Source organism: Acanthaster planci, linkage group LG14, assembly GCF_054643075.1.
Source record: "Acanthaster planci isolate LZ-2023a linkage group LG14, COTS_SCS, whole genome shotgun sequence".
In the NCBI taxonomy this organism is placed as follows: Eukaryota; Metazoa; Echinodermata; class Asteroidea; order Valvatida; family Acanthasteridae; genus Acanthaster; species Acanthaster planci.
The window spans coordinates 8,552,629-8,575,527 of NC_141790.1; the positions used below are offsets into that span (position 1 = coordinate 8,552,629).

Sequence of the window (22,899 nt, forward strand, 5' to 3'; positions counted from 1 at the left end):
GCCTCTCTCAAATCGGTACAGCAGCCTGGATCTGGTTTCTTGAGATTCCCTCCTAAAGGCATACAGCGTTTCCTTTCGAATGACATTCATGAACGCTGCCATTTTGAACATTAGTAAATGCTCCTCGTTTTCAAGCTTGCCCTGACCCAGTCTTGAAAAATGTCAAGTAAAAACTCCAGTTCTGTAGAACTTACTCAATTTTATTCATGCAAACTGAAGCAACTGCTTTTGTCAAGCACAGTAGTAAAAAGTAAATACGTAAATACTTAGCAATTGCACGGAAGTAAACCCATTTGCTTCATTATTATTCATACGAACACGAGTATTAATGCTTCAAAAATGGTAGTAAACGTAAATGCTACTTTTTATTCATACGAGCCAATATACCCGAAGAGCATGTTAAAATTTTAAAAAACGGTTTCATATTCCAGTGACTTCTTAAAAACTTGCTCTGATTTTTTCCCCAGGGAAAGAAAATCTCATCATTCATTAAAGTCGAAGCAGTCATTACAAGAACCGATAGGCAGGTTATTACATGTATATGCTGACGCTTTTCAAGATGTTAAAATTTGTGTGATGAACGATTAGTTTGTCTTTTGATTCGATAACGAAAATATATAATCTTAAAACTTAGTAGTTCCAAATATTTCCATTCAGTTGATTAAAATATGCAACGCAATAAGCGCAAATATATTCCTTGATTTTCACAAAATTATACCTGATTCTCTCGACTTTGTTCTTGTTCATATTCGCTCTCAGGCTGAGAAATACACGAATGACTTGTACCAGAACTAAAATATTGATCTGTAGGGGAAAGAAGACGGATTTCGAAATAAGAGGAAAGAGAAAACATTTTAGATTAAATTTTTAAAGGAGACTCCTGGCTTGTACCTCGGAAAAGCCAAGATTAAATTAAAACAGCACATAATTTGAAGATAACAACTTGAGCAGTAGTTACCAAGACGACTGTTGCAGCCGGACCAACGAATGCCCAGATTCCACCGTTCTGAACAGTCAACCAACATCTAAACAAACCAATTAGGAAATGTTAATGAATATGCGAGGCCTGAAAGCGATGTTAGTAAATTAATGAAACACGTAAATAGAACCCCAAATGGGCCTTCTTAGTTTAAGCGATCACGTGATTCCATTCACCATTTTTAAATGATTTTTATAGAATTCCACTGAATCGTTACAAACACATTACTTTAAGAGTCTTCCCTATACGTGTATGCTCTGAATATATTTTAAACATAAATGCTTTTTTCCCTTTTGTTTTTCTTATATAAAATATTTGTGCCGCCTCAGGTTCCACAAATGCTTATTATGTCTGTTAGAATTTTTTTTAAAGTCCTATTCTCAGGAATACACAGACCCTTCTTCTTTTTAAACGAAACGAGGTACTATCGAAATTCACTGTCGTGTTATCATTATTTTTCAGATAAACTCGATGTCTGTAAAAACTGGAGAGGTAACGGTATCAAAGGTCGGTGCATCGTTTTATATCTTGCGCGAAAAGAATTTATGTCAAATGGTAGATTTCCTTTCTTCACAAGTGAATGGATGTTGTTAAGAGATAATATAGTTCAAATTATAGGAGTTTCAACCAATTATTATTTTAAAAAAAACAAAAAAGAAATGTCCTGTTAATGAATGATGCCAATTACAGCGTGGGCGTGTCACCGACACGAGTCAGTCGCTGCCGCTTGGAGGCGCACTGCATTTATTATAGTCTCTTCCTTCAAGTTGTTTCTCGAAAGTTCTCTTTGATTTACAAGCGGAGAAATTGTGTCAACAAGCGCTCTTTGAGATGGAATTTACAACTGCTCCAAATTGGGTTTGACAGGTGCATGGAGACGCGGGTTTGTCGGAATTCACTCTGTTTGCCAGAACAATACGTCTGGAATTTCGTTCAATGGAATGGGGCATATTTTTAGGGCTTACGAACGGGGCGTGGATCGTATCTATCAATCACCAATTGACTGCCGAACCCTGGATTTCTGGGCCTTCCACCATTCCGCTTTGTAAATATTTTAATTTTCTGCATCTGTTGGCAATCGTTTTGAAGTCAAGCCGTCCTAGTAGACAATTGGTTCTCCTTTGAACAGCGGGCAAATGCCAATCACCGCCATGCATCAAAGATTGTCTACACTTACTTTCTAACCAGTCTAAATAATGCACCTGTGGGAGACTAGTTTGTTGTCAGATTTGGCATGTGACGTTAGTGGCGCCCTTGCATACAGGCCACGAGGCCACTCTAACAAGCTGTCTATGTTTGAGAATCGCTGTAGTCCTGACTGGATTGCCATCTACAATTACACGAATACTGCGCCTTGTTTTATCGTGGGGGCGAATTATTTACCTCTCAGTGGTATCGTAAGAACCAAAGGACGCTGCCATGGTGACCCCAACGATGACGAGAGGAAATACTGCAAGGAAGATCGGACGAGGTAGATATTTACAGCAGTTACAATTTCACTGATTATATACATGGGAACATTGCAATTACTTTCCTTCCGGGGAGCAGCAGTGTTTCTGCAGACATTACGTTTGTTGCAGTGTGTTTTCTGCTACAAGGTTAGAACAGCGATCATTTATATCTGGGGGTTTTAATCTTAAGCGTCAAAACGAGGAAAGATTACATTTGATTTGCAAATTCGGGGAAAGGATGTTCATCAGGAGATTGGAAAACTCACGTCATCAGTTAATTAACTTCGATCAATTTGAAAGCTAATAAGGACCAATTACGTTAGACTAAACATTCCCTTGTTTATATTCCCATCGCCACTTCACAAAGAACAGATGCGACCAAAAAAGGTGGCTGAGATTGATTTTGATGAACAAGGAGTTACCAAGACAATAATTTGGATGGTATATTTGAAGAGCCAGCGAACGTTCTTACCCCAACCAAGGGTGAAGTAAGTAGGAAGTCTCAGCCATCTCGTCTTGGCTGAAGTCGTCTTGGAGAGAAGGAAGATGCCCTCGTTCAGCATCCAGAAGAACGTTGCCAGGAGGAAAAAATGCACACAAATACCTACACTTTTGCAGACACCCTGTCATCCAAAAGGCAACCGGTGAAAGTTCAGTTTAATGGAATTTCAGTCTCAGCTTCTATAAGTTTACTTTATATGAGAAACTGAATTCACAGGTTGAAGCGTAAAAATGGGAAACCAGCCTCAAATCGAGTTAAAGTCTAGTAAGGTTTGAGTGGACTCTGAAATAAGTTTACTACTTAATAAGAAAACACTTGTACAACTTGCCTTTGACAGATAGAATGAAAAGTGCAAGCCATACTTACGGTAAACCTTAACATTTTAAACGAGCTTATTAAAATGTTTCACCTTATTTTCTGTCCTGTCAATGCCAAAGACGAATATAAGCTGAGCCAGGAGGAGAGATATGGCCAAGTTCATATGGATGATATTCCTGTCTGCCCGGTACATCCTTAAGGATAAAACCCAAGAAATGTTCAAGCCTTTAAGGGACACCAACATTCAAATATCAAGGATTTTTCTTCTTCAAGATCTGGGGTAAGAAACCTTTTTGAACATTGAACATAGTTTGTAGTAAGTTCATTAAGAGGAATGGTTTCATATGCACAGATATTACTGTGCACAACGTTTGACATAGCAGACAAATACTAACTGAAATTCCACAAACAAGCTTGAAAGGACAGTTTGCGAAATATGCGCTACTGGTGCCTTTTATGCAACAGACCTTACCGTGAGGTGTGTTCTTGTTTTTAGTTTCTAATGACTTTTCAGAAAAATATCTCTGAAACGACTTAAAAACTCTGTCATGTTGAATACACAGAAGCTTCTTTGAAAACAATTTTCAAACTTTCAACAATGCTCCACAGTTGGACATTGCGCAAGGGTAGTTGCTTATTGAATCGGCTAATACAGACTTTTAATTTATTGTATTGGAAAAAATATTGCCAGCGAACCTATACTGCCAGCGAACCCATGACATCCATACATGCAGTCTTTAACCTAAAGACTTCGTCACAGGCAGTGAAGACGGAATATCAGTGTTTAGAGAGAATTGGTTTCCTTTGTGAACGACAGAGAAACCACGTTTGTACCTTTGGCTGAAGAAGATGATAAGCATGATTGAAAGGCATGCTATAGACAAGGCACATCCTGCCCACGTAAGGTAGTCCAGTATTACTGGCAGTGGTTCCTGTTTGTGACAAAAAAAGGGGAGAAAGTATAGAGCAAAGATTGTATATAGCTCTGCGTAGCGGCGCAAGATGGAGAACTTCACCGTGAATACGCGCAAAACCCTGTAATGGCTTGGGCGCCATTTGAGCAAGCGGCACGCCTGCACAGTGCACGTTAATGCGCAGGTGCAGACGCTGCGACTGGCACGCACGCAAATTTTTTTCCGTAGGTGGGGGAGCGAAAATTATATGAGCGTTGACACTTAGAAATTAAAGTTCTAAGGCAAATGTCGGACTTTACTTTCCTATTATAAAAACATCTTCCAACCAACAAATTCTACAATAAGAAAAAAAGATAACTACGTACATGTAGATTCAAACCCTGGTTCTAAGGATAACGTGCTTCTAACAGAGCTACGATGCAAGTCGGCCAGAAAAGCACTTTTGTTGTATCTTATACTTAAAAGTCACGGTGTACGCCATGATAATTACCCCAACCTACCTATGGAAAATACGCATCTGGTGCTCCTGCAGCTGTGCAAAAACTTGCATTGCGTAGGTGTATCGCTTGCTAAAATGGCGCTTATGGAGTTTACACCTTTGGTGCAGAGCTCTCCATCTTGCACCGCTGCGTGGCGCAATACAATCTTTGGTATAAAGGACTGCTTTGATGTACAACGACTTGAAGTTTACAGAACCATAAAGACTAATCCGACTAGATGCCATAACTGCGGTGGCACAAACGCTCGCGTACCACCTGTTCACGAGCGTTGTGCCACTGCAGTAATGGCTTCTAATTCTGGTGGTCGAATTACACTATACGTGAACTCTAATTGTGCGGTTCAGAACAAAAGTCGTCAATGAACTTAACGTTACTTTTGTTTTATCCTCGGTAGACTTTTGCAAGATGTACACATTCAAGCAGAGACTGTACTGTGTAGTGTGAAGCACTTTACATTTTAGAGTTTCTCATACGGTTTTAAGTGTCACTTGAACACACAAAATCATGAACTGTGAGCTGTTGGAACATTCAAGGTTTCCTTACTTCTTAAGAAATAGGCCATTTGAATTATCATGTATCTGCAGACTTGAATCAAGTTCGACTAATGTTGCTCTTCCCACTCAGCCATCCCAGCCCTGTACACAGTACACGTTCGTGGCGCTCGACAGCTCGCATAACCCTTATCAGACGCCCTCATTCGATAGTCTATATTGTACAACCTGGTCGAGTTCGGGCAGCCTGTTCTTGACACGGGTTTGTTGTTCTCGCGCTCAAACGGCAGGAACACGACTTAAGAACACTGTTCTCGGAACAGGATAAAACACCACCTCCTCGTCAGGGTTTTACGGGAACGCACAGAAAAACTCGTGAGATTTTGACTTTTGAACAGCTGCAAAAAGTAGAGATATGGCTTCCAAAGCCATAGACAACAGGAAGTTTTGCATAATTAACATTAATTATTTTCCATAACACAGAAACGAATGTTCCTGTTTATAAAGAAAAGAATTCAGCCCATCCAAACATTAACTCTCGAATAACGTACCCTACATGGACGCGGCCATGTTGCATGTTGCTTGTCACTAACTACCAGCGATAACCGGTTGTTTGTTCCCGGCGTTCGAGCAGCTGACCCACGAACAACAAATCGAGCTGTTCGTGAACATACGGGAACAAGCTGCCCGAACTCGGCCCCTGTCTCTACCCCACGGACGTTTATAATAAAATCTAGACTCGTAATGCCCTTAATCGGGGAGCGGGTTAGCGTAGCGGTTCTTTCCTCGCTTTCAACCAATGAGGCCCGGGTTCGAGTCCCGGCTTGGCCCAGGCTGAAGTGCATTTGGTTTCCAGTCCATACTCGCTCTCGCAGGTTTTCTCCGGGTACTCCGGTTTCCTCCTGCCTCTAAAATTGGACCTTCTTCCTAACTCCGTAATGTGATGCTGATTAATAAAGTGTATGACTAAACGTACAGTTATTGGCGCAAATAGCCTGAGTTGCTGAAAGCGCCATTAAAACAAAACAACAACAACAACTAATGCCCTTAATCAGCCATTTTACCGAGCCGAATACAAAGCTTTCCTAGGCAATGCCCGCCTTTGTTCTTCCTGTCGTCGATAGAGGGGAGCCAACCCACGCATTTGTATTCAGCTCGGTAAAATGGCCGCTGGTTGGCTTCTTCTTCATACAAAGGCGTTGCAAGTCCAGGTTTTTTAAATACGTCCGTGGTCTACCCCCGTCGGTGATAAGTTATTTATTCATAATTACATATGAACGACGTTATCTTGCATAATGTAAACGGAATAGCAACCAATCAAAGTAGTAATACCTGCAGACTCGTTCATTATAATGCAGGTATGAACGATGTAAAAACAAGTCCGGCAATGTGATTGGCTGCTACCACTTTTGGTGCATGAGCCCATTCGCTGTGTACAAACGGTTGGCAGATTCGCCTAGTCGGATTTCTGAACTCATAGTAATAAGTGGACACGAGAGGGCGCGAAGCAAGTAACGCCGCGCAGCGTTAAAACCGCGGAAATCCAAAGCATAAACGTTTAGGCAGACGTACGTCACAGAGGATTCCAACTTGGTCAAGTCTAACATGTATCCCACATAATTGCAGGCCAGTCAACCCTGATGATACCTAAGTCGGGGTAATATTTCATGTTATTCAAGGGCTACCTTATCGTGCGATATTCGCATGATGACAGCAAAGCTGGTGAGATGTGTGATGTCGCAGGTGATGTGCGTGTCGTTGAACTGAGCGACGACACATCCCTCAGATGACCACACCCCTTTGTTTCTGAAATTGAATTTAAAAAAAAAATCATCGATTCAAAAAGGGGGAAAAGACCAAGCAAGGAGACTGACTGACGTGGGATTGGAGTCTCCTGCCCCCAGTGCACTCTCTTTAGACCAGCTATAGCCATATGTTAGGAGACCACTAAACCAGTCAGTGCTAGATAGCGCGCTTTGTTGAACGCCTGTACAACACTGGAGCTCAGGGGATATAATCTCTACGATTCAATTTGCTCATCATTCAAAATTTGTTAAAATGGATAAGCTAACTTTGATGAGAGCTATATTCTCATTTCAAATTCGTATAATTAGTTATTAGTTTGACGCATCTACTAGCATATTTTTGTAGTACACGACATTGCAATACTCTATTTGAGAAATGTGAACATTGCCAATAAAATACATGTTTTTAAATCTTACTTCATACCATTCACATCATTAAAAAGGCAGATCTATTTGCTTATTAGCTCTTTATTATACAAGCATCGGTTGAGTCTGGAATGCTTGTGCTTAGCTAGTGCGGTACACGGGACGGATCAATTTAAGCAGACACACGCTCTCAGTGAAATGTAAATTACTTAATGGAATGCTATAAAAATATTGAAACAACCATCGTTCACTGTCAGTTATGTGTTTCACGTTTATACCACATCAGACGTGTACACACGTGTACGAGATCACGATCAAGCCTCCTTTATCTCTTTATTGTCCACTCTCTCTGTGGTTTTTACTCCGGCCTACGTGCATACAAGGTTTCAGATATCTGTTTGATGAGTTTCAAGTTAACATGACAGAGGCAAATAGGTCTACAATGACGCTTCGCTCCCATCCTTTATTAGGAGTTAGCATTTATGCATGCCGTTTGCAGTAGTACTGGCATTCGGTGGGGAGTGTGTATGTCATTTATTGATGCCAAACCTTTTGATGTGAATTACATTTTTACAGAACCTTGGATTTCAACACAATTTGAAAGACGCATAAGGCTCGGTGCGAGACAAATATTTTAACAGAAACGATAGAGCTTAATTCGGACTCCGCGCCGGGCCCTCAAAAACCGACACTACTTAATCCAGCCATCTGTCAAAATCTCGTTTGTTATGAATATCCGTTTGATTTCACAACTATTTTTATACCAATGATTATTTTAACCAGGAAGCACAATAAACTGTTGGCAGTGTTCCGAAACAATTACAAACTCCACAGTTGACCTGAAAAAATCCAGTGTACCCCATGATGGCACGTTTTCATCAATCATGCATATGCGCAGACATGCGTTGTATTCACATAGAAGATTATTGTCACTGATGGAAACCTGTCTACACTAAAATTTGACGGTAGCGGAGCCTGTTTCATTCGGCACGACCAAGGCCTTCATTATATTTCAACGAGATAGATTACTTCAGCATTGACCACACCGTGTATCAATAAATAAACGCCAAGCAGTTGCGTAAATATGACAGTCATTGCAATTAATTCTCCAACGAAATCCGGCCACGCGCTTGAGTTAATAATTCACACTTGTTTATTTATCATATACCCTAATCTTACGGTAGGCCTATGTGCTCTACCCATCATCCCGTTTGCCGCATTACAAATAACGAATATACTTTCTGACAATATCAGGCAAACGTAGACCTATACGAAGGTATATTTCCATCCGTTCTGCTCGTAGTACGGGAAGTTTGCTTGTAAACACAGCTACGGTTTTCTGTAAGATATTGCAATCAGCTACAACCTCTTTGAAGTTTTGTTGTAGCAGCAGTTTCTATTGCATTCCAGTTTCTTGTGTGGGCACTGTTGTCTTTTGACCATTTGTCGAATCCAACAGCTTCCAGGTTGCATTCTATACAGCCAATGTATAAGTGTGTCCTTCGGCGAGACATTCAGTCGCTGTAATCTTATCTGTCCGTCATGGAGTATATGGGAACTGGTGAGTGCAAGTTTTATTGATGCTCCCTGTGGGGGATAATGTGGTTTATGGAATGCCTTAGATTGCATTACAAATCATACTCACCCTTCAGATACCTTCCAATATCTGCAGCTTGGCTTTGAATCTGGAATTTTCTGAGGAAATATATGCGGAAATTACTGATTCGTTAGTCTATAACAATTTTCTCAGTTTATTGGAGCAATCTTTTCTCAGTTATTGGCCAAAACCTAAAATCGTTTTTCATATTTTGCTACTGACAGGAGTGCCACAAAAAACTAAGCTAATACGTTTTTCCCGTCGTTTGTATAACACTGCTTTGGTATTGCATTCTTTGTACGGGAAGAGTCGATGAAGAGTCATCATTTAAATCGAATCATTATGGGGAAATTCTTTAGGATGTCACTATTTTTCCTCTTTTGAAGCCTCGAGGCTTTATGCAGACATGATCAACAACCACTTCATAATGTTTTGATATATACATGTACCTCCAATCTGGAGAAAGTGATCTTGAGTGGTTCGTCTTCGGTGAGGGAAACCCTCTCCCCGTCCCATCTCCGAAGGGAGATGGTGCTGACGAGACTTCCAATCTCGGTCCTCGTTTTCTCTCCTCCATCCTCAACTCTGGATGGTAGCTGCTCGTGAAGGAGACCAGCAGTGGACAAAGCCAGTGTGGCTAGCGTGCAAAAAAACACGAACACAGGAAATTTATGTCACTTTATCAAATTAGAGTGGCATAAACTTTTGCATTATTTGTATGTTCCTTCTTTCGCAATTTCATTTCAGGTTGGATTTTCGTCGTCAAGTGTTGGATTTAGAATGTTTGCTAATCAACGCAACCAATTGACTACTTCGTCCTGACTGGTTCTGCCAGATAACCTATGATTAAAGAATCCTTGATAACAGCTCTTTTTCATCGCCCACGGATGGTTAGTGGTCGTGCTCGCCCGTTGCGGGCCCATAGTCTTACCTCCAGCCGTTTTGACGGAATCTGGCACGGATAACGAGAAACTCTGGTTCCCCAACTGCCCTCCAGGAGCTTCCCCACCTTCACACTCCACACACAAAGTCAATACTTTCAGGACTAAAGAAAAGATGAATTAGGTGTTATTGTACAGAAGTCTCCTGGTGTTGTGAGACTAAGCCTATCTGATGCTTCAAATTAGTCTACATGTATTACATTCCGTTACAACTGCTGCGCATACACGAGAGGCTAAGAAATAAAGTCTTTCATCCGTGTGTCAAGCTAGCTGGACACCCCCCTCCATCAATAACTAAAATAAAAATAAAAAGGGAGGAGAAAGAGGGGAAAAGAAATTTAAAAAGATAAAACGGGATGAAGGTCACTACTTGCTCGGAAAAAATGAAGATTGACCCTGTCCCCACTGTTAATTGTTTATCAGATTGAAACTCATGCGTGTTACCCCCCCCCCTTCCTGGCTACACCCATGAGCCAAACCCTATGCTAATGTTTGTTATAATAAAAAATGCATGTTTTGATAGAGTAAAGGTTAATCGTTTCAGTATCATTTTGAAAGAGGCAGTTCCATTTTGCCTTTATAAAGACATGAAGCGGACCATACATGACGGTCTCTTGTCTTTTGTAGGCGTAGTTAAGGCTCTTTGGAGTTGCATTTGTCGCTGTTATTAAACTGCCCTAAGACAGCTTCAAGTGAAAGGGATCAGTTAAGAACGGTTTAGCGTTTTCAATGAGAGATCCTCTAACGGTCGGGAGTACTTGCCAAGAGACAGATTTACGCTCTTGCATTAATGATAAATCTCCCGGTGATAGTTCATTGGGAAATTCTTTTGGTTTTCCAGTGCCTCAGCAGTCAAACTCAATTTGTTTAGTGTTTGCAGGCTGTTTACTCAATATAGCGTTTGGTGCTAGCATTCAATCAGATGCCTTTTCAGGGAATAGTGCATGTTTGTACTTCTTAATGAGATGGATTGACTGAAAGGCATGCCATCCAAAAATTCAGTTGTCGAGGAAACAAGTCGCTAGTTTACAAAATAAGAGCGAGGGTGCCCGAAATTCATGACTGATAAAATTAAATTTGATTTGGGTGCGCAGACTTGATAGACTATAGCCCCAGTCAACGTTTCTTACTCTTGTTGAAAGACCGGAGACAGGGCGGCGGGAAAACCGAGGACCAGCCAATTGCTTGTAAATCTAATTTGTTTCCAGTAACATAACAGAAGCGTGACATGTAACTGAAAGAATTCGTTTAGGTATGTGTGAGTCATCTGTAGAATCGAGACATTACTGTTTGTTGTTAATTGAAACCAAGCATTTGCGAAGTTGGTATACAGTTCTGTAAAACCTCACAGTTGAGTCATTTACAGAGATTTTTATCAGCGCATGTGGGAGACATTTTAAGGAATTACTTGTGTGGCTTGCCCCAGCTCTTGTCAAGCCATTTTTCCTTAGGCAGAAACTGTTCGATTAATGAGGCAAAACAGCATGAAGAGCGCGACAGACGCATGACCTCATTACTTAAACAATGATATTCGAGTTACCGATTTCCGCAGTCGATATCACTAGAGGTTCGGTGGGACCATTTATCGATTCTGCTAAACTGTCGACCACGGAATCGAGGGTCACTATGATCCTGGTAGAGGAATCTTGGGTACTCTGTTGGTAAAATTTCGACATAAGAAGTCAACTCAGTGCAGCATAGTAATCGTGACAATCCCATTGAAATCGATATAGGGTCTGCTTGTTTTACGCTACAGTTGTGTTTTTTCTATTAGTGGCTGCTAAATCCATGGCTGGCCATCAGTAAAAAATAACAGAATAATTCACAAATTGTCAAAAATCCCAAGGAGCTATAAAATACCAGATATCAATACACGTATTTACTAAATACTAAATAATTACAACCCTCTTTAAACATCATGGGATAAATGTACATTTTGAAGGAAATTAAAAAAAATCAAATATTAACCAAGGGTGATTTTCCAGCAAACTTTGGCCGCCTGGACAAATTCTGGGGAAATACGAGTGTTGATAAGTTTGTTATAGGAGCGCTCTTTGGGAATAATATCAAGTCGCACTTTTGCATTTGTACAAGGTCCACAACATGAGAAAGAGTGATGCTGTGTCGTGCGTCTGTATCATCATTACGATAGATTGTGCATCACCGTGAACAGGATGTGCTGATGGTTTTGTCATGTGTAGACCGTTTCAGCGACAACACGTATAATTACTACCTCCTGCCAGGGGAAAGCTGGGTTAAATGAGGCGACCTGGATCATGGAGGAAGGGACATGGACTCCATGCCTGAATGTAGTTCCCATGTGCAATTACATGTATGTAGACAAATTGCATTCCTTAACGCTACTGCTTACACTGAGAAAAGACAAACCCCATAACTAGGCGGTGAATTGCTGTATCGGAAAGCGCTGCACAAGCACGCTATGGCTATTAGGTGATCTCGTTATGTCACAGACTACGACTCACTGGGGTTGAGCCCTTATTTTGTCTTCGACTCTTCCTGTACTCTTTACATATACCGGACCGATTTCCACCTTGTATGTAAAAGTTAATGGTTAATATCGCATGGCATACCACTTTCCCGAACCACTTTTCATTACTGCTCATTTGTAAGCCTAAACGGACCCTTTAGTTACATAGGCAAGCTGAATTAGTGCGCTCTGCTTCAAGGGCGTTGTGAAACAAACTAGGCTCCGTGAACTTTTTTCTCAAGTACTTAAAAAACCTTACCGTGGATGATGCATTTGACTGAGAATCCTCCGGAAAAGAGATGAGCTCGTCAATCGCATCTAAGGCGGTGGTATCGTTCTACGAAAGTACAGTCAAGATAGGTAGGGTTCAAAGATAATTCGTGAATTAGTTAGTACGCGTACTGCACCAGTTATTGTGTCTTATGAAAAAGTGTTTGGGTTGTGCAGTAATTACGCAAGTGACCTCCTCATCAACAGCTTGGCTTAGGCCTATAACATTTAGAGCTTCATCAGCAATTTATTGCTCGGTAAAAGCAGACACTCTGATGATAATGGAGTGACTGATAAAATACGACTGGGCCATCCTATCCATTACTGCATCATACAGTGAAATATACACATATATGTTACAACCTGTTGAGACTTTTTAAAAGAGAAATGACCATAAAAAAGCTTTTATTCTAAAAAGGTTATCGTTAAAGGAGTCAATCGTTAATATGTCACCAGAGACAGTTCATTTGACGATTTGCCATTTGTACAAAACGGAAATCTTGCTCAAAGTCCTAAGATGGTTGTTTTGTAACGTTAAGTAGCTGTATGAAAAGTACTGTTGTACAGTTCGCAGAAACGAACAATATTTCTACTACTAGTTTCAAAAACGTACCGCTGCATTATGTTTTGTATTGCACCCAACCAACAACGAATGCCTCATATTCGCTCGTGGGTGTGTTCAGTTTCCAAAACTCGACCCAAGCACAAAAATGTGCTCGTGCGCCTCGGTTTTAAGAATGCTAGCAAAATGCGTGTCCACCGATTCATTAAAAACTTCTACACATCTTTGCAAATGACGCCCTTCTATTGCTTTCTTCAAAAGGAAAACGAGACGAAAGAACTTCGCGGGGAGAGAGATTACTATGATTCACTCTTTTAACCGGAAACGATTTTGATAATAATTTTGAACGCATTTTGTTGAATGACTGCAAATAATCAACTCTATCTTTAAATGCATTTCTGTAAGTCGTCTCATGATTTTTAAACAAGTCACTTTATTTTCAGATTTAGAAAACTCCAAATGGTTATTTACCAGTGTCGTTTCGACCTTAAGAAAGTGGGAGTGTACACCCGTTTAATCAAATACTATACCACGGTTGGAACTAAATACATGTACAATGTTTTACCGTAAAAGTCTTCAGATAGTTTGAGACATCGTCTCGGACCTGCGTCAGTTCTTCCATGAGAGCCTCCACGGACGACTCCTGTTTCTGAAGAAGATGTTTCGAGATTTCTGGTTGAATTTGAAGATGTTTCCGGAAATGGCTTTAAAAATATGCCTTTTGATACCTTATGGGTTTTTAAAAAAAAGCTGATTCGACTTCTGTCTTTGTTTTTCTAAAAGAAAAAGTGAAACCATCTACAATCTCGAACCTCTCTCCCTAAGGTTGACGATGTAAGTATACAACACAATGAGCCGTCTTTAATGTAATTCGGGAGAGTTTGAAATTCGGACATTTCATGAGACAATGGAGTCCAGGCATCACAGAAGCAGATAAGGGCGGATCCAAGGCACCGGGGCCATGAACCACCCTTCCTCCTGAAAGGAAGCTTATGAAGACATTTTAAAATACTGATAGACGATATTTTTATTACATTGTATTCCCTTCCGTCCAAAAGTGGGCAAAAAGCCACCAAAATGTAGGAAACACCATTACATGAAAAAATTCAACTTTTGGGGCTTCCCCAAGCCAATTTTCCCCCCTAAAAGTTGCTTCTGGATCCGCCCCTCGATACAGAGGTCTTGCCTACCGGCTGTGGTAGCGTGGGAGGGTGGACAGTTGTCCAATAGGAAGCGTCTGTGGCTGTCATCCAAGGCATTTCAGTGGGTTTTGGCTGACGACATTTCAAACTTTTTGACACTAGCAGGAAGAGAAATGTTTCCATTTGTCATTAGTTACGACCACACACTAACTTGCACACTTTTAAAACAAACAGAAGTTTAAAATGTTGGGCAATACTCTTTAATTTACACATTCTATAGCAGATTATATGTCCCAAAGTGCATTCAATGGAATGTTTCTTTTCAGTGTAGGCCTGCGTGCAGTGGAGAGCTCATAAGCCATCACTTTACTAATTTTTCAGTAAACTTACACGTAGCGAATTCAGAAGTAAAGAACGTTTCATGCCAGTTGAACCATTGTCATGAACTGCAGTAGAATAACAAAGCAACCATTGGCCGTATTCCACTCTGTTTGATGCTGACGCAGACATGCGCATGAATATTGCTTTGCCACAAATAAAACTAAAGCCTGGGTTTGCATGGGGACGTAAAGGGACGCAGAGAGAATCGCCCATCAGTTTCCCAACGATACTCAATCGTGGAAATGCTTTATTGCGACTGTCGTTAACAGGGACGGCGAAAATTTGCCATTTTCGTTATTATTAACATACGCCGCCTCAATTGTCAGCTGACCATAAACAAACTATATCAAATTGCAAAATCAGTTTGGCTTGGAGAGGTAGTATTGCCACCTAAAAGCATTTTATGCAAAAAAATTTAGGGTTTCGGACGTCGTTTTGTTATTTTTTTATGAAATGAAAGCGTCACTTTCGCGAGTGTCTGAGTCTTGTCTTGCTTGCCGTCGGCGCTCGTTACCACCATATGGAAACTAGATTTTAAGTCCAACCGCTGCTGAAGTTAGCGTACTCTTTTCCCGTGCCTCCTGAAAACGGACTCCCAGAAAAGAATTCAAGATCCATTGCCTGCCCATTAGGCTGCAGCGTCAAGAAATCGGCTGATGACTTTGTCGTTTGTGTGTATGCATGGACAGATCGCGAAGTACTTATTTAAAAACGAATGAAGTAACTGAGTAGTATGTCTGACCTTTAATTTTGCAAGAATAGGGGTGGACCTGAGAGGACTCGGCCGAGTAGAATGTCTTGTTGAGCATGTAGACATAGTTGAGACCAGATACCGGGTGGTCGTCTGCCCAAGGCCAGTTGGTCTGGGGCTTCGTGATGTCCGTATTGTCCACCCACCGGAAGGTGGTGTTCACCTTAATGAATGACATATTTGTTGAAGGGCACACGATTAATACACTTCAATAAGAACCCTATACCCCAATGCAGTGAGCATCTTCAGAACAGACTTGGCACAATAACGGGAATGCAAATTCACACACATCGAGCGCATATGTCCATATGGGGTTTGTCACGTAAAAAAAAAATGGATAATGCATAAATAATACAAGTAAGTTTGTTTATTTTTTCAAAACATATCGGATTGGCTGTATTGCAGAAGCGGTTATGTTTCGTGTGTTGTACAGGAAGGACAACTACGTATCCGCAGCGGGTTTATTGTGCTGCGGCCATGTTTGTTCTCGCGCTCCTGAACACCCTGGCTGTTAAGTACAATACAACCAATCAAACTAATTATACTGACTTTAAAATTGTGATTTAAACCTGAAATCGACAAAGGAGGTTGTATCCCCGGTTGACATGGTTCCGTCATACTTTCAAAATGTAAACTTTTGGTAGCACAACAGTTACCTAGTGTATGGATAGATGTTTAGCAATATGTTCAGAGTACGTTTGAAGAAAATGCTTCACCCCGACTAGGTTTTGGTTCAGTGAAAGCTGTCTTGATTGGAATGAAACCTACGGTGTCCCGGAAGAGCCCCAGCCACATTTTCTGGTCCGGCACCGGAGACAACCGCCTTTTCAAACCATCCAAGGTGTACTCGCCGAACGAGTCCAGACTCAGCAGCGATGCACCCCATCTTCTCTTGCAGTCGTTTTGCGCGTCGTTCCACGTCTTGTGATTCATGAGTGGGCTGAGGCAGTGCCGCTTGAAAGGCTTCCATTTTTCCGGGCACGATACCCGCTCTGGGAAAATAGCAAAGAATGTTGTTAATCAGTTACCAGTGCCTGTTTACAAATTGTATTGGGATCGCATGTGGCCAGTGAATCGATGTGAACCACTTTTGCTTCACCTGAGAAACTGTCGTTGAATTCACACAGTGTCTGCAGGTACATGAATCTCGGGGTTATCAACGATTATTTAATTTAACGTATCCGCAAATGAATCATGATCTCATCCCTACGCATATCTCTTTCAGAAAAAAAAGTCCTTACCTCGCTAGCGGCTGTAGCCACTGTAGTACATCTTCTACCCTATCCGTTTTGCAAACTATCAAAGTGTTGGGATTTTTCATAATCGCGTAAGGCTTCCTAAACAAATTCATGACGTGTACATGTACGTCTATACTGAAGCGTTCAACGGATGGAGCTTAATGTGGTTCAGTATTTTCGCCTCACAGTTTGAATTTAGGGTTATATCAGGAGAGACCGACTACGTTAAAATCGTTAGTATTACAAAATCGCACTGCAAACTACATTCAGAATTGCTACAAAATTCATCACTTTGGACAAGCCTATGTAAAAGCATTAGTGCTCGGAGTATAGTAGCTAGAAATACAAGAATGTATAGAGGGTATTATACTGACAAAGGTATACGTGCACAAATCTACACGGGTGGAGAAAAGTCAGTCTGCGTATTTTTTTTGTCGTTCAAGAAAAAGTATTAAGCTTCTGACCATGCATTAACTTGGCAAGAGAGGCATTTGAACCCAATTGCGTGCAAATCATAGCGGCAAGAATCAAGGCGCCTTTCAATATGTACGTTTTGTGTGCGTTGCGCACGCCCACGCGTTTCACTTTCACAGACACAAAAAAGTGACACCAATGATAACATAGCACACGTGTGCATCGTGTTCGGCCGTCAAAATCGACTCATTTTGACGTATACGCAACGCTTGGTGCCAGAATTGACGCTCATAAATTAAGGAAAGTCGCCTTTAGACTCTGTGCCTCTAACAGTCTTCACTATTGTAAACGAAGCCAAAACCTCACTTTTAGAACGAGATAGAGTCTGCATTCGCTGATCCATCTGTTTATAAGCTCTGTACATACATGTAATATATTTGGGATTCAAAGGATACATCGAATCTGGGAAGAAAAGTTACTCTCGGGTGTATGTAAAATCATACTGAAATCAGAGGATTGAGGACTGTGAGGGTTAATTTGAGAGTATTTTTCCCGCCTATTCGCGTGCTGTGTGTCATTACTGGTCCCCTAAAATGAACAGGTTATCGGTAACTGAAGATGTGCCGTTTCTCGACTGTACATGTACATGATGGAGAAAGCCCTTGCATTGGTCAGTTGTGGAGTTGATTCAACGACGCATGGTACCTGCCTTTACTGAGAACTCATTGTTCCCCAGCATTTTGCGAGCGTGCGTGACTTTATTCACAGGGAGGCCATTTTTTATCGTGCTCCCACAATCTTACTCACGGTAATCTGTTAAATGAGGGGTGCCACACTATTTTGGGCTCTATACCTCTATTTCATTTCGTTTAAATGTGGCATGATATAATAATCACAAATCATAAATTATTCATCAGCATAAATGATTTTAATTTGTGATGAACTGTTATTTATTGCTTTCATTTTTATTCTCAGGTTCCCAAAATGTAAAAGTTAACCTCGCTTCCAATTCAAAAGGGCCGATTTGTGAATAAGTTGTGACATCTGCCTTAGTTAACTGAAGCCATGAGCCTAGCATAACCATCTACGTTTTTAGATAAGTCGTTAGAAGTCACACAATATGAAGTTGGGAACAGTGTTGTCCGAATCCAACCTTTGTGTTACGGGTTTGAAGCGAAGCACACTTGGGATGGACATTCAAGCAGTCTAAAGTACAACTATACTTATAGTGATGCTAATGTTACTGCAGTGACCTAAATGTGATTTGTATGAAATAATATAGATTTAAAGGTATATTAGTTTGGTTACAGTGCAGGGAAAACGCATTATACTACTCCGTGCTGAGTGGACGACATTTCTAGCTACAGCTAAACTTACCATTGACAATGTCGGTCTTTTTAACTAAGAGAGAAAGAGAAAAGTCTTGTCCGTGTCTCTCTAATATAACAATAGTTACGATTTAAAAGGCAAGGCGTAATAAGTAATTTGTTTTTGTTTGTTTGTTTCTTTGTTTATTTTTTTCAGACTATGTTTTTACTTACGTGCATAGAAATCATACTCCTTGCTAGAAGTTGTTAAAGGTTTGGCATGGAAAATGCTATGCAAGAGCTCAAGCGATTACTTTCATTGTCCCTTGTATCATTACAAGGCCCTCTTCGCTTGAGCCGAAAACAATTTTGATGTAGTGAAACTGTCCATGCGGAAGCATCACAGCGGACCAGCAAATTAAACTTGGGCAGGTGGAACGGGGGGAAATCCGCTGGGCAAACAAGCTGGCTCAGTCAGCCTGAACTACCGCCTTCATCTGCAGACTGAAGTAATAATCATTGATATGGAATTCACCCCTGCCCCTTATATTGACAACACGAGAAGGCGTTTGAAGTGTGACGATGCTTTCAAAGTCCCGAACAAAATTCTCCAAGGAATAATCCAGAAAAGATGTTTAAATAATGCCTCCAGTGTTTTGCTACAAGACCAATAGCGTTGTGTAAAGAAAAGAGATGTGATAATATTAGAAATAAGCAAAAGGGTTTGAAAGCTGTTTCGAGTGATGTTCCATGCACTGTCGTCACCCAAAAAAAAGCAAACTGGGTACTTCAGTACTAACGCACAGTATACATGTTCTGAAACCATAATGTGATACAACCTCACTGCTAATGTCACTGCATTTCCCATGAGCCTCAGTCTTCAAGCCACCGTCTTTGATGTAAGGCTGTAGCGGCTTATGGCGTGCACAAGTGACATTTGGTCATATTAAAGCAGTAGCTCTTGATTATTTCAAGATATTTCAAAATCCTATCTTAGTGATCACTGTTCACCAATTCTCAGGTTGTATCGTGTTATTAGGGCGTGATCCCTGTCTGATTAGTGTTTCAGGTTTATTGGCTTCTGGCTAGCGCCCCTCGAGCAAAGATATCGACAGAAGGGAAGAGCCACCCACTTAAGGCTGGATAGCTCAGGTGGTAGAGCAACCGGTAGGGTATTCCGCAGGCTGCAGGTTCAAATCCCGCTCCAGTCAATTTCTATATCCATCTTTAAAATCCTTTAAAGATATATTTTTGAAATCCGATTCGAGATATCTAAAAGTCGATTTAGATATATCTCGAAATTCATTTCGATACCTCGAAATGAGTCAGTCCGGCATTTCAATGAAGCGAGGTTTTTCAGGAACCAAGCATACGTAAGAGCGATTTTGACTGCCCTGATGGGTCAGATCTCCGAGTCCGTCGTCGCACTCAGGTTTTGCTGTTCTCGAATAACCATGAACACACCATATTTCAAGATGTTTATAAACAATTTAGAGATATCTTGATATTGATTTCAAGATAACTGGAAACGTCACTCAAAGGATGTTAAATTGCAGGAATGTATTAATGGTAACTTGAAATTATTACACACATCTTGAAATGGTTAGAGATATCTTGAAATGATTAAAGAAACATGTACATGTATCTTGAAAAAAATCAAAGCTACTGCCTAAATATCAATAAATGACACTTATGTTCGCCATAGCCGACACTGGGACTGTCGTCTTTGTATGTGTGCACATCTGCGGCTATGCACCGTGGGGCAAAAATGGTAGAAACCTACATACGCAAGTACCAAACTCAAACAAAGCATCACATCGAAGATGCCTAACCGGAAGTGTGAACTTAAGTGCAAAAGATCTACATGTCCTATGTACGAGGCAGGACGCAATACCTTTTTCAGTCTTGATTTGTTAAAAAGCCATTTCTTGCCTGAACGTTAAAACCTATTTCAATAGCAGAGGAAGCCTTAAAAATGTCATGTTATCACCGAAATCGTTCACTTCAATGACACTTTCAAAACTAAACACCAGTGTTCGTTTGGAGAGCGTATTGCCCCCTTCCAACCTGTTTTCGTTTTCCAGTAACTAGTGAGCGGCAAGTGTGAACGGCAGCGCCCAATTTCATACCGCAAGTAAACATTTTGTATACAACTTCAGTTTGTGGCTGGCAGACGGAAAACTAGAAAACATCACAAACAGTATGCCAACTGCAGTGGCAGAATTTGCTGAAAATAGAGCCGCGATAGTAATCTTCTTCAGTGCGTTGTCTCAGCATTCTCCAGGCGTCGAAGCTTTAGTCGCACGTTCCCCTCAGCATGCTGCAACGTTTCGGCAAAACCTTTTAGGCAGCACAAGTACGATTAAATTAAACGTGCAACCTTTGCGCTCACGCGGACAGTCTCCGTACCACGCCAAGCTCAGTTCCACATTAGCGCAATGCTCAAGTCAATTACAAGGTCTCGGCCAAGGCTAGGCAATTACCGGGCCGGGACCTGTTGTCACGATTTTACACGCACGTTCTCATAGTGGTCATGCTTTGTGCTGGTATGACAGATACGCGCAACCAAAGCAAATCCATCATTCTGAGGGCTTACAATAAAAAAATAATAAAAAAATAACACACGCTGTTAAAAACCGACGTGAAACTAATTCAGAGGCTGACTTTTGAATCAACTGGCAGCGACCGAAGGTTTTAAGTGGTGGTTGATGTGAATGGCATTCCATTAAAAGTGGAGGTTGGGATATCGAAACTCCGAAATTATTTTAACCTTCAGCATCTAATCTGAAACTGAAGTCGTTGGTCGTGTTACCGGCATATGAACAGTTGTCTGTGAAGTCAAATTTGCAATTTATTCGTGCAGGCATGTGAGTCTCTGATGACCACGAAAGCCGACCAAATAATGCCAATCCTCCAAGGGTGGCAGTGCCAGTGCGCGCTCTGTCATCGGCTACCCCTTCTTGTCACCTGTGTGTTTTTTCAAACTCAATACCTGTGTCTAATAGCTTGAAGGGAAGGTGTCATAGATTCTTCAAAAATTCATGGAGACCATAGAGCATATACAAGTTTTGCAGAAGATTGCATCAGCCTAGCCACCATGAAAATATTAATTAGACAATTCACATGTCATTCGCTTCCACATGTTTATTAGGCCCTATCCAGCCTCTCTGCGTGTAAAGAGTGGGTTTTTCATCTGATGAAATTCACAGCAAGCTCACCAAAGTCAGCAGCACGGAATTTGAGACGGCTGTATAAGCTTCAGTTCAAAACAGCGATTTCCTCACCATTACCCGAGACTAGTGTAATAAATGGTATGACGTGGCCATTTGAGACAGGTCTTGTTTCATTACCTCCAAGTGCCTCTGACAACTTTGAGCTTGAGGAAAAGGATGCCGAGAGATCGTTTGATAACCATTTCAAAAGCTAAATGTTAGTAGCCGATTCTAGAAAACGAGTGCTCGTCTAAAGTCATGGTGTCATTTAATTTGGTTTATTGTTTTAACCATTGGGGAAAGTTGTGGAATTCGTCTTTTTTGCAACTCTGCCCTCACAACAAACGCCCATATTGCATACAGTTTCTTAAAAACCATCACCGTGGAGTTAAACTAGGACTTCAGCATAGAACCTGTTCTATATGCCTAGTCTCAGTACAAAGGAACGGTAACAAAAGCTTTTGCTCCCCATTAGCTCAATGTTATCCGCTGTCTCTGCCACTCAACATTAATATACTAGTGAGCAGCAGGACCAAAATATATTTTATTTTGTAAGTAAAAGTACCAGGTCCCATAATATGTGCGCACGCTCTGCACGCAGCACAAAGAACAGGCAGGATAGTTGTAGCGTCTTTGGGCAATAGAACCATAGAGCCTTATAGACCCAGCTATATTGTATTTGCATACATGTACGGGCGCCTGGGAAAAGGGGGTCCCCTGAATTTCTTTTAAAGAAAAATAAACGAAAACAAAAGCATAATAGAAAATGGAAATCATCAATATGAGCGAAAATAACCCGGCATCGACCCCCTTCCATCGTAGATTGTTTGTCTAGTTGATGGTGATGACGAGTGCTCTTAATTGGCCTCACTCAAACTCTTTTTGCACCTTGCTAGTGCGTGCTTGATTTAACGGTGTCTCTGAAACACATCGCAGTTGAATTTACTTATTTCCAATGAAAAAATAAGACAATAGAATTGTCGCAGGGCCTTTTATCCGTCATTGACATTGCTTGCCAATATGTGCCACGTTGAAAGTCTCCTGACGACGGACAGAGCATACTGTCAGAAACGTTGAGTACCATCCGCTTCGTTTCAGAATCACATATGCTCATAAAAGAGATATCCTTGCATGGTGCTACCGCAGACCTTTTTACTTAGCTTGCTACCTTCCCCATGAAAGCTCCAAATCTCAATATGTGTCACATTTTCATTTTAATCGGTGGTAATATCCCACATACAAGGTTTCAGCACCTTTACTGTAGCATTAA

The 22,899-nt window shown here is 41.0% G+C and overlaps 1 protein-coding gene across 9 annotated transcripts in view; it reads right to left on the reverse strand.

Moving 5' to 3' along the window:
- The window catches only part of LOC110980800 (adhesion G protein-coupled receptor L2-like), a 56,266-nt gene that overhangs the window by 5,286 nt on the left and 28,081 nt on the right, over positions 1–22,899 (reverse strand). For 6 of the 9 annotated variants that reach the window (XM_022237787.2, XM_022237785.2, XM_022237780.2 and 3 more), the window contains 17 exons: positions 18,488–18,511; positions 16,227–16,450; positions 15,450–15,621; positions 14,375–14,484; positions 13,750–13,833; positions 12,612–12,689; positions 11,405–11,519; positions 9,855–9,968; positions 9,373–9,560; positions 8,972–9,021; positions 6,841–6,961; positions 4,085–4,182; positions 3,342–3,444; positions 2,903–3,053; positions 2,363–2,429; positions 959–1,025; positions 719–804 (listed from right to left, as the gene is read on the reverse strand). In XM_022237787.2, coding sequence (XP_022093479.2) covers positions 719–804; positions 959–1,025; positions 2,363–2,429; positions 2,903–3,053; positions 3,342–3,444; positions 4,085–4,182; positions 6,841–6,961; positions 8,972–9,021; positions 9,373–9,560; positions 9,855–9,968; positions 11,405–11,519; positions 12,612–12,689; positions 13,750–13,833; positions 14,375–14,484; positions 15,450–15,621; positions 16,227–16,450; positions 18,488–18,511 — 1,852 coding nt within the window. The remainder of the gene's footprint in view (positions 1–718; positions 805–958; positions 1,026–2,362; positions 2,430–2,902; positions 3,054–3,341; positions 3,445–4,084; positions 4,183–6,840; positions 6,962–8,971; positions 9,022–9,372; positions 9,561–9,854; positions 9,969–11,404; positions 11,520–12,611; positions 12,690–13,749; positions 13,834–14,374; positions 14,485–15,449; positions 15,622–16,226; positions 16,451–18,487; positions 18,512–22,899) is intronic. The other 3 variants (XM_022237784.2, XM_087145822.1, XM_022237782.2) reach the window with 2 other exon arrangements.